Here is a 17001-nt window from a genome sequence, read left to right as displayed (position 1 = left end):
TTTATCCTCGAACCGCGATGAACTGAACCAATCACTTAGCTAAAGTACAGGGATATTTGAAAGCGCAGAGAATAAGCGTAACGAATCCATGAACTACCAAAAAGTGAATCAACCCTCTCCCCCTCCCCCCCTCCACCGACGGGCGATAGGGCGCCCTCCATGGCCGCGCTGCCCGGCCGGACGACTTTTCCTCCCCGCTCCGCTATACCAACCAGGACGTGTGCTATCTGGGCGCGTGTTTGCCCTCTCCGGCGGAACTGTCGGGACGCCGAGACGCGCCGCCACGCTGGCAGCGGAGACCCGGACGAACACGTGATGCATGTGTGCACGGGTTAGGTATCGGGGGGTGGGTCTGCTTCAATTAGGCACCGGATGTTTCACGTGTATTTTACTCAGTACCTGCTCGTAGGCATTTTGGATACTTCCGTACAACGAAATTACTATGACATATTTGAAGCGTGTTAATTTATTTTTTTGCATTAATAAACTGCATAAATCGCTGGAAGCTGTTCCAGCGGTTGTGTGAATGATGTGCTAAAATTCCAACAAGTCACGACTTATGACATACCTACCTACCTACCTAACTATTGAACCAATCAAGAACGAAAGCCGATGGGTCATGATCAATGATGAACCTCAAATCATAATCAACGATGAATTTAAAAGATCTTCTCGGTGCCAACCGACTCCCGAGTCTACCTTTTCCTTATTTTCAGCCTCGACCTCCGCGTGAAGTAACTCCGAAAATCTTTCGTTAACTTATACTCCGGCCGCTAGATGGCAGGGTGTGTCAACGCCTGCAGGCATGCTGTGCCGCAAGGCTCACTAAGGTAAAATCGGTCGCGCGCGGGAAGAGCCTGCTTCCCAGCTCGCTTATGCTTTCAGTTGGATGAGCGGTGAAGCCACTTGAGCCCATGATGCCTGCGATGACCTGTATCGGGTCAAATTATACCAAGTGCCGCTGATTGGATTGGAAATTCGAGGGCCCATTCTAATCTTCATGACTAACGAAGGTCCTCAGTTATGAAAATATTCAGCATAGATCTGTTAGCTATTATATCTTTAGACAAGTGATTTGTTAGGCAGTAAGTTGCCAATAAAACAATTGTTTGATACGCATTTACGACCATGCGAATTTGAAATGTGAACTATGCACATACAACTTCAAGGCTTTTGGTTTTCACGGCCCATCCTTGCTTTCCATACAAGATTCATTGTTAACCGTCAAAGGAGATGCCAGCCTGTCCCTCATCTCACGACCTTTAGCATTCCTGCTTAGAGGTATGGTTGAAATAATTTGGATGCATCACTCATTATCTAGTTGGAAGGCGGCGGGCGCGGCCAAAGGCACACGGAGGAGGGAGGCAGAGTGAGTGGCCAGACGGGGTTCATCAACTCGTTGCTGTGGTCTGGGTAGGATGCCTATTTCTTACAGACAGAAGTCGTCAGGACTATGTAGACATGGCTTAGTCAATGTGAATATAGCATCACTTACCTACTTCAAATAAGTGGTAAGTTATATAGTGTATAGTATATACTGAATGCATTCACAGTCCCCTATGAAATATCGCGACGCAAATGATCTTTAAATACAAGGCCATAAATAAGCCAACTAACAATCGTGACGCCTATTTGACTCCTGTGTATTACTATGCTGCTAGGTAGGTATGATACATATCGGACCAGTCATGAGGTGTGTCAACGGAGACGCCAATGCGGTAACGGACCGTGCCTCTGCCAGTCCTCGGTCGGTCGGATGGAGGGACTGCCCAGTGCTCACTGCTCAGTAACGGCCGGTCAGAGTTGCGACGATATATTCCTGTCACCCTACACAGCTAGCTAACCCCACACCGTCAGTCGCGTCATCGTCACATCTCACCTCTCTCGAATACACGGCGAGTGTAAAACACGATCGCAATCCGCCGGAGCCGCTAAACGAACACGGCTGCCATCTATCGGCCGAAACCGGAGGTTCAACTTCGGCGGACCACCGCAGTCATGACCCCTGTATACCCCGACCTCAGGTATACAGAGGTATATGCTGCAGCATTATGGGAAAATATTCATTGGTCTCTGGGTTTTACGTTTCGAACGTAACCAGAGCTCGATTCAACGTGCGGTACAATTATCAACAGATCAGTACAGTTGCCGCCGTGACGCGATTTCCGCACCAGTCTGCGGCACGGGGGAGCGACCTAATAGAACTGGACACAGTGCAACACTTGCCGCTTGGCCTTGGACTCGAACTCCTGAAGTAGCTCGTCAATGTCGTCCTCGAGGTCCTGTGAATCCTCCAGCTGGAACATCGGGAGGGACAGGGAGGGAGGGTCAGCGGGGAGGGCCAGGGAAAGGGGCAGCGGGAGGGACAGAGCAGGCGGGGCAGGGAGCGGGTGGCGTGCGACCCGAGATCGGGAGAAAAAAGAGTGACCGAGATGATACCCACCAACTGACAAAAAATGCGGCATGGGCTGAGCACAGCGGTGGCAGGTTTGAACTACGGTATCACCTTCTTGGAGACGCCACAGGTCTGAACTGTGGTGAGGCGGCAGTTACCTGTGTGCAGAGGTCGCAGATGAGAAAGGCGCCGATCGTGGCCTCCTCGTGGTTGTCCTGGATGTCAATGTTGATGACGTGCACGGGCGTGTTGTCCACCGGCTCCCGGCTCTCGAACACTGCAGGAGACAGAAAGCAGCGGGCTGTTACAGACGCAGTAACGAGTGACTGACCATGAAATAGAGGGCTCAATTACACGTGACTACAACAAACAAATGAGGCATTGACTCACTATTCAGAGCTCAGATAGGCAGCGATGGACAGGGATAAAGATTTATCAAATTTTGGTTGACCACATAAATTACGTTTAGATATCTTCACACTGCACTACCCTTTAAATTATCTAACTACCATACTTTAATGCCTACCAACCGCATGGCAAGTTCCTGCTCCCTCCACCACCTCCCTCTCCCTCCACCCACAGCGCTCCCCATGACTCACTTTCTAGGATCTGATCATAGACGCGCTCCTCACAGCTGATGACCACGTCGAACTTGTCGGAGCACTCCTGCAGCCGCTGGGGGCCGGGCTTGATGCGTCTGTTACGGTCCAGCATGTGCAGCAGACCGTTCTGCGTGTACAGCGACCGGTCCTTCTCCTGGGAGGGCAGGGAGAGAGTCAGGTCACAGTTTCTAAAGATTGTGGGGCCAGGGCTGTGGTGGGATGAACAGAAGTTCTTTGTAGAAACAATAGACACACTGAAAATAGTTTCGACTTCTGTCAAATCTGGGCATCTAATTTGGTGATAAGTGGTAGAAATGAGCGTTAATAAGCAAAACCTTCATCACGAGCCCATTCATAAAATCCCTTTATTTCACAACACTTTAGAACTAATGCGTGCGTCTGTTGAGTGTAAATTAGCATCGCTATGCAACTTCTACAGCTACCCGTGAAATTGCCGAGTCACGACCGGCGTCTGACCTGTAGGTCGCGGTAGATGTGCTCGTAGGTGGTGCCGAAGTCGTAGATATTCGGCTTGTTGGGCGCCGAGCCGGGCAGCTTCACCTTGTCCCCGGTGCCAAACGACTGCACCGTGAAACTCTTCTTACTGTCGGAGAGAGAGACGGCGAGAGGGTAACGAGACGAAGGGGGGAAGGGGTGAGAGTGAGATTGCAGTGTCACCATCCGACAGCTAAGCATTGTCATCGAGGCCAGAACGTGTTGTTCATACAATTTCTTAGCAGCATCGTTAACCAGCCTTGGGTTCTGACGGACGAGCGGTGCTTTGTAGCTCGTTCCAACTATCATCCCGGCTGTTAGCATCCCTGATTTGCCTGAACCGGAACAGTTGGGAAAACATTAGCCCAGATGTCCTAGCCATTTTGATGAAAAATCACCATTTCACAAAACAATATCGCATATTTCTGCAGCGCTTATTAGAGCTTAGAAACCTTCCCACTACCCGAGATCCCCGGTCCCTCGGCGCTCCCTTCCCTGCTGGCGCCCTACGGCAGCGCCTTCATGACTGCTGCCGCATTTCCCTTTCGATGCATACTGTCAAATGTCCATACTGCATCTCCCTGATCTTGCGATGACAACATGTCAACCTAAATGCGGCCATTGGACCGCCTGACTTTCTCCTAGATAGACATTTTCAACCTTAGGCGTCATGTCTTACCCGTCATCTATTCCCTGGCCTTCATTTGGCGTTATTTTTAAACCGTGCAGTGTCGGAGGAGCAGCGTTTTGACAGCCTCTTCCTACCCGTCAGGTTTCTAAAAAAACGGCGTGTATTTTATGGTCTATCCTGCTAATCAGAAAACTTCAGCTCCAACTCATTCGATGTCAGGTCACCAGGTCATGGCAAGTGACCAGCTCTCGGGGAGAGGTAAACGCTCGCCCTAACGCGGCTTGTCGTTTGCTTTGAAGTTTGAACGTTTCGGAGATTGATAAGAAAACAGAATAGTTGAGATGTATGAAAAACTGTTGATAGGTTAATGCTAGAGGGATGAAAATACGTCTGTCTAGCTCTACAACGCGAATTATGAAGCATGAACTTCTCCGAGCAGAGTATGACCTTGACCTTCAATCAGATCAGAAGTTGGCCTTCCAGGTCAAGTTACAGTTCATTCAAAGTGTCTTGAAACGAAGCTAGAAAAATCCATGTCTTAAAATCATTGTGAAAAAGCGATACAAATATTGCAGATAACACTATTTCCACACAAGCGTCTATTTTGACCGTTTGTTGCGCTGTTGAGGCCATAATGTTTAGTGAAACATGAGGACACGACAGCGAAAGTGCTTTATAAGAACTATCGAATGCTCAATACTCCCCCCCCCCTCCCCGATGGTATAGCTCTCCTGACTCAAGACTTATGAGCCAACTCGTTCATGAACGTCAAACCAGAAAAATTTGATCTTAACCCGCGCCGGGCCGGTGCTCCGCGACTTCCGCGCCGAACCGGGGGGGGGGGGGTTCTGAATACCCCCGTCTAACTCAGCTCCTGGGCCACGTAGCGACATGCGGTAAGCGGCATTCGAAAGAGCGCAAAAAATAATGACGGAAGCAATTCGGTAATTTTTTGGGTCAGGTCAAAGGTCAGGTCGCCAGAGGTCATCAAAGGTCAAATGTAGTCCATTTCAACAATTTTGAAAACTGCCAACGACTAACTCGGGAACCAATAGAACTAAAGCGCCGCGGAAAAGCGCATTCGATATCCCTTTTATAGACCTTTCTGAGCATTGTTCTCAGATTTGACCTCAGATCAACGGTTTAGCCTCCAGAGGGCGGAAGCTGTAAAAATAGCAGTTTTCACGAAAACTGTTTTTCGGCAATAACTTTTGACACAAGAGTGCCACGACATTACTTTTGGCAACATCGCGTCCTTCTCGTCGAGACGCGTCGAAAAAGCTATTTGTTGACCTTGAAAGGTCATTTTAAAAGTTTGACCTCAGGTCAAGGTCATGGCCTCACCGAAAACGGGTCATGTTGTATATCAGTCGATCCGTATCGTCGTGCTGAATACATCTGACGTGTTTTCATCGCTCTAGCACGTCCTTATCAAAAGGCATAGCCAAAAAACTGCTGGTGACTGTTCATGACCTGAGATGACCTCAGGGGCACACACAGGGTTCACAGGTCAAGGTGCATTTTTCCGATTCAGTGTGTCATGTTTACCTATGAACCGATGTTTGAGGTTTTGAACGGCATTCGTCCAAAATAGGCGCATTTCAATTTTCTACCATTGACTTATAATGGAGAGGTCGCAAAATTGACCTGACCCTAGGTCATTGATATCAAAATTCCGAGATAAACATTTTGTAAATACTGTTACTCTCATCAATCGCTGAAAGTTTCAAGGCGATCGTTCAGTCGGTGTAGCTATGAAGAGGATTGCAACTTTTTCTGAGGTGAGGTCACTTGACGTGATCTGGTGACCTGACCTTGAGAGCCCTGGGTCTGAAATTTTCACAACATGTGTAGAAAAGATGCATGAACAGATGTGCCAAAAACGGCGGCGCTCCCGCCACTGTTTTTGAGATATCTGCGAAAAACCGTAGGGGTACGTGTTGAAACACCCCCGCCCCCGGCCCGGCGCGGGTTAAATGACCTTTGGTGACCTGCCACACAAAACGTCCAGCATTTTTTTCATGTGACGACCCCGAAATACACTGCTTACCGCTTGTAACTTCGTGGTGGGCCTGAGCCAAGCTAGACGAGGAGGTCGTTCACTCCTCCCCCCCCCCGCTCAGATGTCATTTACCGCACCGCCATGGCGCGGATGAACACAGCCATTCCCCTCCGACCTCACTATGACGTGCTGTTCTGTGCCCCTGGATACCATAGGCGGCGGAACGGGGAGGGCACCGGGGCACCGTCCCCCATTTGATTTTGGCATTTTAATATTAGCCCTATGGGCGTTGCATGGACAGAATGGGACCAAAAGTCGGCAGTGCCCCCCCCCCCCTTAATTGAAGGTGTTCCACCGCTACTGCTGGATAGGTACTCCGATTAATTGTCAATCTATTGAATGCTTACACCCACTCTCGGTCAGGTATAACCATTGGTTTTAAGTGCTCGGAAGAAGGAGAGGTCCAATGGCTAATTAGCGAAGTAGTTCGAAAGTCTGATACCGCATAATGAAACCTCAAATATAGGATTAAATGTGGTGCTGATGTTCACCAAAATAAAATGACGTATTCTAAAATAATTGTGGCGCGTCTGCCGCACAGAAACCCGCAAATGGCTGCTCAGACTTCAGACTACCTTCATCTTCTGTGAATGAACAAATAGTACGCATACCTACCTATAGCCCAAAATACTTTTACTGGAGATAAACTTTTATTCATTCGCTTTGAACGACTAACTTACGAATAGTCGTCTAAGCTCGGTCGAGTATGTCCTGATGATCCGGGACAAGTGCTTTCTTCGGATAAGGAGAAGGAAGAGCGTGTTGAGAACACTGGGAGGGCGGTGGGCCGGAGAGTTTATTGCTGTAACACTCGCAATGACGCCATACCGTGTCACGCGTGTTCATATAAACTTTCGCCGTTGTACTATCGGTGAGTGATTAACTAGCAAACCACACAATTAACAATCATATCACAGCCAAACAATTATCTATGTAGAACGATGCCAACCTGAGAAATGCGTGCGCCTCCATACTCCGATTCATGTTACTTGAGCACACCACAGCGAACCGTAGCGGCATGGCTGCACAGACGACGGCGGGTCGCTAGTGACTTAAAACTGGCCACTCTACTCCGCCGAGTGTTCAGAGCTCAGGCGCTGCGCCGGGCACACCTGGGGGCAGGGAGGCAACAGTCACACGTTGCCGGCCGTCATTGCAGGCTGGTGAGTCGTGGATAATACGCAGAGGCCCCACTGGGTACTCTGGGAAAACTGGTCAGCAGTCCGGAGGGTCTGAAAGAGGTCTGGGGAACGTCAAACATGGAACCGACCGCCCGAGCCTGTGAAAAGGGACGGATGTCAAATTGAATGATAGACTTCGGTGAAAAGCGAGGGGCGAGGAAATGCTGAGGATGGTAAGAGAGTATGTGAAAGTTATGCGTAGTTAAGCATATTAATTCCAGAATGCACACAACATTGTATGCGCTTTCGAATTCGCTGATGTCTGATGACCAGCCACCAACTCATAATAAGCATAATGATAACCTTTATTAAAATCGTTTGGACCTCGGAACAAAAACTGCCCCGGGAAGGGTTTCCTAGGCCGTCCCTAAAAAAATCCAACGACCATAAGCCGACAAGTATCACAGAGCATGCCGACTGCAGCGCTACATAGTGGATCAGTGCTGTAACGACCAAGTCTCTTCTCGTCGAACACCAAAAGTACATCTCGATCGGGCCGTCCTACACCTTATCACATAGACCCAGTCATACACACGTCTGCATAAGCCGCAAATGCCGTTCGACTCCGATGAGAAAGGCCTTCAGTGGATAGCTAAAGGCAATGGTCTGATTATTGCACACTACGGTGCTGTAATCTAATTCGTCTGCGTGTGCCAAACTCATATTAAGCCACACAGTACTCGAGCAGTTCATCGCCAATTTCAGGTCAGCACATACCGTTATCACGTCTTGAGCCTTGTGGTCAGGTCACACGGACTCCTCAGTCTTAAAGTTATCACGACATTTTCACCAGAGCTTCAGACCAGGTCAGCACAGTCGAGTGGGCCTCGCGAAACAGTTCCATTAAGGCCAAAACCGCCTTCATCATCTCAGGTCCAACCATATGTCGGAAAACATCTGAGACTGAGTCATGGTAGAGGCCACTTGATAACCGTTTTCCCGTTCAGGTCGCTGCGGTTGAAGCTTAGCCGCTCCAAAAACTCGCTGACCTCATACATACAGGTCGCTTGAGCACAACAGAGAGACGTTTTCTCCCGTTCTGGAGCCGTTCATGGCGGAGATCAGTGGCACCCAGCCCGGGGCACTTCAGCACCAGAGGCAGAGCCACGGGAAACTTCTGACATCCCTAGGCCAGCATATCATCGAGATATCATAGAGGAGGGTCTACGTAAGACAGAAAATACATCCGAACGAGGTGTAGCAGCGGAGCATCAATGATGCCCTGGTGATGAATAGAGCTTCATTATGACGAAAGTAATTTGTCCCACATTGAACCTTTCAAGTTTCAATGCATCGCAAATAACGGTGGGTAAGTCTAGGAAAGGACCATTGAACGAGCTCTCCGGACACACACAACTATGATAACTTCTGCATGCGTTCCTTCAACGCGTGATCCACCCCACAGCGAATCTAGGAGCAGCACACAAAGCGAGGAATATGTGAAACAGCGCTGTTCCCAGCGCCACCTACATCTACCCCTAGCGGCCGAAACGCGAACCACCTAGGTGGCGCTGCGATCAACGCCATCCTGACAACGACCATTCCGGTGAGACACATCACGATTCTCTCCGCAAATCTGAGGAAATCATGTCAATAGAATTACTAAATACCTATAGCAAGTGATCTGCCTCATAAACCCTTTCATATTTACCTTTACAACGCTACAAGTCATATGACATACCGAGATCATCGGCGCCGACAAATGCCAAGGTCAATGTTAGCACTGATTATCGAAGCTAAGAACGAAAGCTAATTACAAAAATGCTACCATCACCCCCCCCCCCCCCATATCAGTATTATCCTCACAGATACACAACATGTAGGACCTAGCTCCTCATTCAAGTAGCGCAGTAACTCGCTCTTGTCTCTCTTGTCTCTTTTCTCGGCGCCAGCCGCGAGCTCGAGCATGACACCCAATTTTGTTCACGATGGAATGAACCCAAACTACCGAAAGACCGTACGTTTTTTGGGCACAATATCCGACGTTCTCACGGTTTATCATTAAACCGATCAATCATTTGGTGCCGTTTGATATCAGGTCGTCCTGTAGCAAATAGCGAGCTGATCCAACAATTTTCTACACGGATTTCGTTACGGTCCCTTCGAAATGGAAATTTTTGGCCCATTACACCCTACGCAATTCAAAACTCTGCCAAATTTCCTTGATCACATCGAACCAACTCGAGAAATCTATAAGGTCTTCATCACTTTATGACGAGCCATGCCATCGGCAAACAATGACATTCACTATATAACACCCTCCTCTAACATTTTCGGCCGGAATATGCCCTTCTGTCTCGACCACTTATCTCACAAACCATCGCGCCCCCTCTTACCGGTTGTCTCACCCGTGTACAGGGTGAGCCCTCAGGGCACGTGACTGGACGACGCGACTCAGCTGGACGGTGATGACGTCACGCGGTCGTCGTTCGTCCGACCGAGCGAGGCGATCAGAGGTCGTATGGCTTCGCCTACACTCCGGCCGCGGGGAAGGAGAGCCCTGATACGCCGCTGTAAGATACACTGGCCGCACAGTGCCGAAACGGCCTCTGAATTTCGTCAAAACACAAGCCCCAGTCAGTCAGCAGTACCAACAGTACTTAGCGGATATCAATGAAGCCCTCCAAGGCACGCGGGATTTCACAAAGCACGATTCCAAACACTATTTCCTTACGCTGCCAGTATCATCGATACAGGACAAAAGCGTGTCATACCACGACGCAAGACCACACGTTACTGAGTCCAGAAGCTATTCACTGAAATTCGAAACGGTAAGCCCTGCCACAGACCTGTAATCAAAATGAAACTAAAAATACCTAGAACACGATCTACTCCGACAATCGAGTGGGTCAGATCGCAAAGTGCGCAGAGCCACGATCACCATCCCCGATACATAGGAATCGTCCCTCTGAAGCACACAGCTTTTACGAGACGGAGCGCTTCGGGAAATGCTGCGACAACTAAACGTGGACGTTTTTGAAGACGGTAGAGGGAACTAAGCAAGAGTACGAACAACGGAGCTCACTATTTCAAGTATCGAACCACTGCCAGCCGACGAAAGGAAGAAGTGCAGAAGTTGTCACCAGTTCCGTCTCAAAGAACGAACGAGAAGACCATCGAAAGATTTGTCACCAAACAAAACGATAGATTTCGGCTAGGCCTTTCAATGGCCAAAGGTCCGCTCACAGTACCAAGCGGGTTAACCACACAGTAAACCGCACAGCGGAGATAAAGTAAAGGCACTGTTAAGTATTCAGCTCTTCCTTGGCGGAGACCATGAGAAGCAAGGCTTTTCAGAGCTCAGGACGGAGACGTGATAATACGTAGGCAGAACACTTCCAGTATTCCAAGCACCCAAGCCGTTCAGCGGATAACCTTCGTTATTCCAGCGTAAATTCAAGGAAGCGAGCCAGAAGCTACCGGGGTCTTGGGCGCCTTCAGAAGCATTGCCGTTACGTCATTGCGTCCATGCCCATGAGTTAATTTACGTTCCATAAAGGTGCACGTTGGTTCAAACTCAGCAATCAGCATGTAATCGACCATGTTGTTTCTCAACTTACAAAAGATGACATGGATGGATTTTTGGCGATGTCCACTGATCACCGAGCTTGGAATACCACGGCAACGCTGATTCTTACCCCCATGGTTCAGTGGAGCAAGATTAAGCCAAGGCCTGACCGGTGACCCTCGCCGGCAGGAGGGGCCCTCCCTTGGGAGAGGCAGGTGCTACCCCGCAGTTTTTTCGCGATTGCTCAGAACCCAATAGCGACCGAGCGTTGAAAGTTCGCACAGCTGGCCTTCGATTCAAGCTGGATTTTAACACATTAACTGCATTTTTAGGTCAGGTCAGGTCAATGACCTATGGAGTCATAAGTGAACCTCTGCACGGTCCTCAGATGTCGCAAATTCGCACCGTTATCAGTGTCATTTACCATGTGATTTTCCACAGCGCAATGAAAATTACAGCAACCCAATCGGAAAAAAATATGGAAAATGCTACTTTGGCAACAAAAATGATCGAAGATTAGCTAAAAATTGAACCGTGATTTCATACCTTCCTTGGAAAATCCAATGCTTTTACAATTCGCAATGTTGACATTAGCGATGTTATATGACGCCACTACGGTCATCGGAGTTTTCGTCAATATTTCCCTATCAAATTGAGCTAGTGAGTCGACTTCGAGCAAGACACAAGTGGACTCGTGAAGATTACCCAAATAGAAATAGATATGCGACATGATCTCTTTCAACCAGCTTCGTTACAAGAGGCCGAAGCCGTGACCTGTCATGTTTCGTGAAACATGAAACATGTCACGTGAGCCGTGACATGTTTGGCCCTGACCTGAAGTCAACGCCCCAAGTTGACCGGTCCTACATAAAGAATAATAATTCGACGCGCCTGATCATGGCAAGCATGATGGTGCCAAAAAAAAAACGCGGCCCTGCGACCAGTTTTGGCGAAGTTATTCACCAAAAAATGAGCCTCTACCTTCAAACTTGGGTTACTTAACCTGGTCCCAGAGCCACCGTTTGAACAAAGAGCTTGAAATTGAGTAGCAGTCGCTGCGTCTCGTACTAATGACGCACACGCAGTGGCGGCGGAACACCTTCAATTAAGGGGGGGGGGGCACTGCCAGTGCCGACTTTTGGTCCCATTCTTTCCATGCAACGCCCATAGGGCTAATATTAAAATGCCAAAATCAATGTGGGAGGCACAGTGCTCCGGTGTCCCCCTCCCCCCGTTCCGCCGCCTTTGCGCACACGTAAATTTCTCCGCGAAGCTCTAGCTCAATTAGGGTCAAGACGGTGAAGGGGTTCCATCACCTCTCAGCCAAGGCGTAGGTAGGGGAGAGTGGGGTAATTTGGCCGCTTTTTTTAGAAAACGATATAACTTAAAATTGACGACACATTTCTGCATTTTCTCAACGCTGGCAGGTGTCGCATTCATTTTACTTTACTGGACAGTGAACTTGAAATGATAGAGTACTTACTTATATTGAAATTGTGACGTATTACAAAGGTCTGCAAGGCGGCCAAATTGCCCCACTAGCAGGGTTATTTGGCCGGGGGTGTGGGGCAATTTGGCCTGTGTTAGTTTGCGGTCGGGATTTTCTGTTACATTGCGATTCAGCTTCAGATTCAGCAATGACGTGTGTCCTATGACGCATTTGCCGCATTTTGGAGGTTGGCTCAGGGGTCACAGGGGTCAAAATAGCCAAATTAGCGGCTCTAGATGCGATCACAGTTTTTTACGAATAACTTTTGAAGTAATCAAGCTATGCCAAAACTTCGAGTACCATCGTAATTCTCTCGTCATTCCGCATCGAAAGATATATGTGTTGACCTTGAGAAGTCAAGGTCAAAGGTTGACCTCAGGTCACGTTGCATCAGGTCGCTTGACCTCAAGGTCACGTGGTTTCAAGGTCATCATGCATATCATTCGATGCGCCTTGGCGAGCTGAACAGAATGAGACCATTTGTGCGGCTGTACCGTTTTTATGCAAGGATTTATTAGCAAAAAACGTTTGGTAACCTTTGATGACGTCACATGCTCTTACAGTTGACCAATCGGAATTAAGGCATCAAAGTAGTCAAAGTTGGTCATGAATCATGTCATTTATGGTACAATTGACCATGAAAACTCGGCCGTCCCAGCATAGTGACCATGAGCGCACCGGCCAAGTTGCCCCGCTAGTCCCGGCCAAATTACCCCATATTGCCATTCTGAAATTTTTTGTCTATGAAGTCATTGCGGCTTTACGGAATTAGATAAAATTGCTCTTGGAACCGCTGAACACCCCCAAGAATGGCGCTATAATGTCTGAATTCGTTTTTAGACCAAATACTACATGTTATACAACTTTATAAACAGAAGTAAAAGTTACCATTTTCTAATGAAATTAACGTTTTATTAATTTTGAATAAAACTACGAGGGGCAAAGTTTTGACATTTGTCCTCCAGTTACTTCTACCCATGACAAATGAATAGAGACTAGAGTTATTTCACTCACTTTTATCAGCTTTCGTACAGGTGGGGGCGGCCAATTTACACCACCGGCCAAATTACCCCACTCTCCCCTATGTAGAAAACTGATATGGGCCCGGCGATGGTTAACCCGGCAGCCGCTGGGCGTGGTTGCGGATAACGTCAGCCGCTGGGTGGGGAGGGGGCAACTTATTGCCCCCCCCCCTCCCAGCGGCTCGTGGGTTGGCCCTCGCGCTTATAAGGGTGTCCGATGGATCCCCCTAGTTTTTTTTTTTTTGCGAATAACTCGCGCAAAAAGCGGCCGATCGCAACGCAACTTTCAGAATTCAACTTAACGATTTGACCTTGATTGACCTTCCTGTGACGTCACAGGTCAAATACCAAGGTCATCGATATCTTATCTTGTGCATCTCGATGAACTCTTTCGAATGCTGTTTGAATTTTTCCGATCCGGCTATTGGTTCCGGAGATACGACGGGGGCCCTTTACCCCTCCCCCCTCCAAAACAGGACATGGAACCTGCGAGACCTCAACGGGGCGCGGGCTAACCTTCGCCCGGGTGCGGGGGGGGGGGGACGTTTTTGGCCACACCTGCCAGTTTTTTCCGCGACGCAACACTTTGTATAGCTTATGATACATTAAGTCCGCATCGTGTATAAATTTTTGACCTCAGGTCACATAAGGTCAGGTCACCAGGTCAAGTTAAGTGACCATGCCTCTAAAAAATGTGATTCAGTCATTCCTAGAGATTATATCCCAGAAGTTTAAACCCAGCCTATTGCATGAAGGAATCAGTACAAACAAGTTTTATATCTCGGAATTTTGATATCGGTGGCCTAAGGTCAGGTGAATTTCGTGACCTATCCATCAACAGGATACAATTTAAATGCTCTTCTTTTGGCCATAAAAACCCCTCAAACATCAAGATTCGAGACACATGTGAACATGACACACTAAGCCGAAAAATTGCAACGAACTTTTATGCCCCTGAAGTCATCTTAGGCCATTAAACGTCTGTAACAGTTTTTTTTTTGCAATAACTTTAGACAGAAACATGCTAAAGCGCTGAAAACACCATGCATGTGTTCAGCTCAACATTCGACAATAAGTATCGAATGACATGCAACATGACCTTTTCCGTGACGTTGACGTGAGGTCAAAATTTAAAGTTGTCCTATTCAGGTCAACTTACAGTTCACTCGATGCGTCTCGGCGAGATAAACGCGATGCCGGTAAAATTAGCGTAATACAAGCTTGGAGTCAAAAGTTATTATACAAAAAGATTTTCCGCAAAAATATCAACTTTTCAGTTTTTGCACTCTGGAGGCAAAACCGTTGAAATTAGGTCAAAGCAAAGCTGAGAACACTGCTCAGAAAGACCTTTGAAAGACCTATCGAATGCGCTTTTCCGCAACGCTGTTGCTCTATTAGGTTCTCGAGTTATGCGCCTATTTGTGAAAAGTTGTCAAAATCGGGAACAAATCGCGAACATTTTATCTTTGGTGACCTTCAGAATCTCAGCGATGACCTGATCAAAAATGACCTGTCTGAATTTAAAAGATCTTATAGCGAACTAGCTATTGCTTTTTGCCGCGTTTTTCTAACTTGCTCACTTTCCGAGATAACTAACGTGTGGCCAAAAAGGTCCCCTCCCAGTTCCCACCATGGTGAAATTGGCTGAGAGCCTCATCCAGGCGCGGGTTAATAGTCCACTAGTGGTTTTAATTTCGCTCGATTTGTTTTAGAACAAAAGCTACAGCGATAAACTTTTGAAAATTTCTAACGAAATGCTTACCTTATACCCTCCTCCAGAAAACTCAAAACTGATCTAGCCACCAACTTTGTAGAGAAGTGAGATTTCCTATGGGTCCACCTACCCTGCAAATTTAGCGTTTCTAATATGTAGATGCCATAGGCTCCAATCGCCGTACTAACCCTCAGCCGCCGTTCACGTAATGAAAAAGGCGCTGGCCTGGCAAGGACTAACGGATAATTGACCTATTCAAAATGTACGATCATGTGCAAAGCGAGGGACAATTTGAACTGTTTGCCTCGCTGTTATTTCAAACACATGAACGCAACTAACCCATAGGGGCAATATCGACCGGTCTTTAGCATCACACTCTAAAAAAACATTTTAGACCTTTTAAAACCCTGATTCAAGGCTAATGATGGAAACCTAATTGATGCTTTTATTCAAACTTGGCAGTGGTAGGTGGGTGGTGACTTGCATTTCTGCAATAACTGTATTCTATTTGTTCGAGAAAAAATATATCAAGAATAGTAAAAAAAATATTTTGTATGGAATACTAAATATCAGATAAGTACTGAGGCATCAATGTATTTTACTGTTAGCACACACAGGAACAGGATGAGGTAAGAGGACAATCAATATTTAATGCATTGCAAGTTTATATCATCTCCATATGCTTCTGACCATCTAGGTACATCTGCTTTTGACATTTATTTTTATGTAGACTAGGTATTGAAAAAGCAGCTTTCATAAAATGTCAATGTCAATGAAAAGCTTGTAGGTATGTGAGGTAAAAGGTTGTCATAAAACAAATTATGAAAATAAAAATGTTACAAACTAAAATAACTTGGATATTTTAAAACTTATGAGCTATTTATTATTGTAGGACTACTATGAAGAGTCGAAACAAATAAAAAAGTTACAGCAATTAAACACTTTGTTATAACTATGATAATTTACCATAGCAATGGGTAACACTGAAAATGAATAACATGTCTACATGGGCAATGGAACAGAAAAGTGGCTATAGCAGAAAAATAAAAGGAAAATTATGTTATATATCTAGTGCTTGACTGATCTTTGTGAGATTGCTAGTTGCAGGAACCAAGTTCTGACCCAACAGACCTGAAATGCAACACAACAAGGTCAGTTCATAATATCACATAGGTACCTACACAAAGTAGATTGCCACAAAGCCATTGTGAGCAATAGGGTGCAAAGGCATTACCCAAATAAACGTCATGTCATGTCATAGGGTTTTCCTGCCACAAACCTTACCAGATTACCTTAAAAATACTAAAATACTATGGAATGTAACTAATATGAGGTAGCCTTTGTAGGTATCAAGGAAACATAATGCATTGATTTGATGTTAAAAATTGATTTGTCAAACTACCTAAGCAGTGAAGGGTATTTGGTTTCAAGCTTCTATAAGAAGCAGTCTCAGTTGGTCTTGATCTTGGTTTCGATTTGACAGCGGTCGTCGCAGCTTGAGCGGGCGGGCAACGCGTCTCAAGATCAGCACTCAGCAGCGAATGAAGAAGGTTGATACACCGATGCCGTAGATCTGTAAAAATGACAAATTGTAAGAGCAATGGCGCAACCGATGGCGATAAATTCATACACCATTTACGTGAAATCTCACACAGAAACGAACCATACTTACTCAGCAGGACCACAAAGAGAAAGGATGGAGGAAAAAGGGGCGAAACGTAAGGCAAACGTTCAATCGGTATTTTGTCACGTCTCGTCTCTGATGACATCATACACTAAAATCATTTTTAAGAATTTTATTTTGTATTTTTGAGAATATAGGTCAACAAATTAGTTTGTTTTCAATAAAAACAATTATTGAAGAAAAAAATCAAGGAGTTTTTGTAGCATTATGTGGAAACA

The 17001-nt window shown here is 46.7% G+C and overlaps 1 protein-coding gene across 3 annotated transcripts; it reads right to left on the bottom strand.

The window, feature by feature from the left end:
* Positions 1–1797: 1797 nt before the first annotated feature.
* LOC122377930 (RNA polymerase II subunit A C-terminal domain phosphatase SSU72-like) lies at positions 1798–16868 on the bottom strand. Of its 3 annotated transcripts, none has more exons than XM_043358543.1 (7): positions 16772–16868; positions 16502–16672; positions 7135–7297; positions 3475–3601; positions 2995–3151; positions 2554–2672; positions 1798–2297 (listed from the first exon to the last, which is right to left on the bottom strand). In XM_043358543.1, exons 3-7 carry the CDS (start codon positions 7203–7205, stop codon positions 2196–2198), a joined length of 576 nt encoding a protein of 191 aa, XP_043214478.1. In that variant the 5' UTR covers positions 7206–7297; positions 16502–16672; positions 16772–16868; the 3' UTR covers positions 1798–2195. The 3 variants fall into 3 exon arrangements, with proteins under 3 accessions (XP_043214478.1, XP_043214479.1, XP_043214480.1); XM_043358544.1 differs by having other exon boundaries at positions 16763–16785; XM_043358545.1 differs by lacking the exons at positions 16502–16672; positions 16772–16868 and adding an exon at positions 8084–8103.
* Between the last annotated feature and the right edge of the window lie 133 nt (positions 16869–17001).

Source organism: Amphibalanus amphitrite, unplaced genomic scaffold (genome assembly GCF_019059575.1).
Source record: "Amphibalanus amphitrite isolate SeventyFive unplaced genomic scaffold, NRLGWU_Aamphi_draft 000053F_arrow, whole genome shotgun sequence".
Lineage (NCBI taxonomy): Eukaryota > Metazoa > Arthropoda > Thecostraca > Balanomorpha > Balanidae > Amphibalanus > Amphibalanus amphitrite.
Note: the sequence above shows the minus strand (reverse complement) of the source record. Positions and strands in the feature narration are given on the sequence as shown.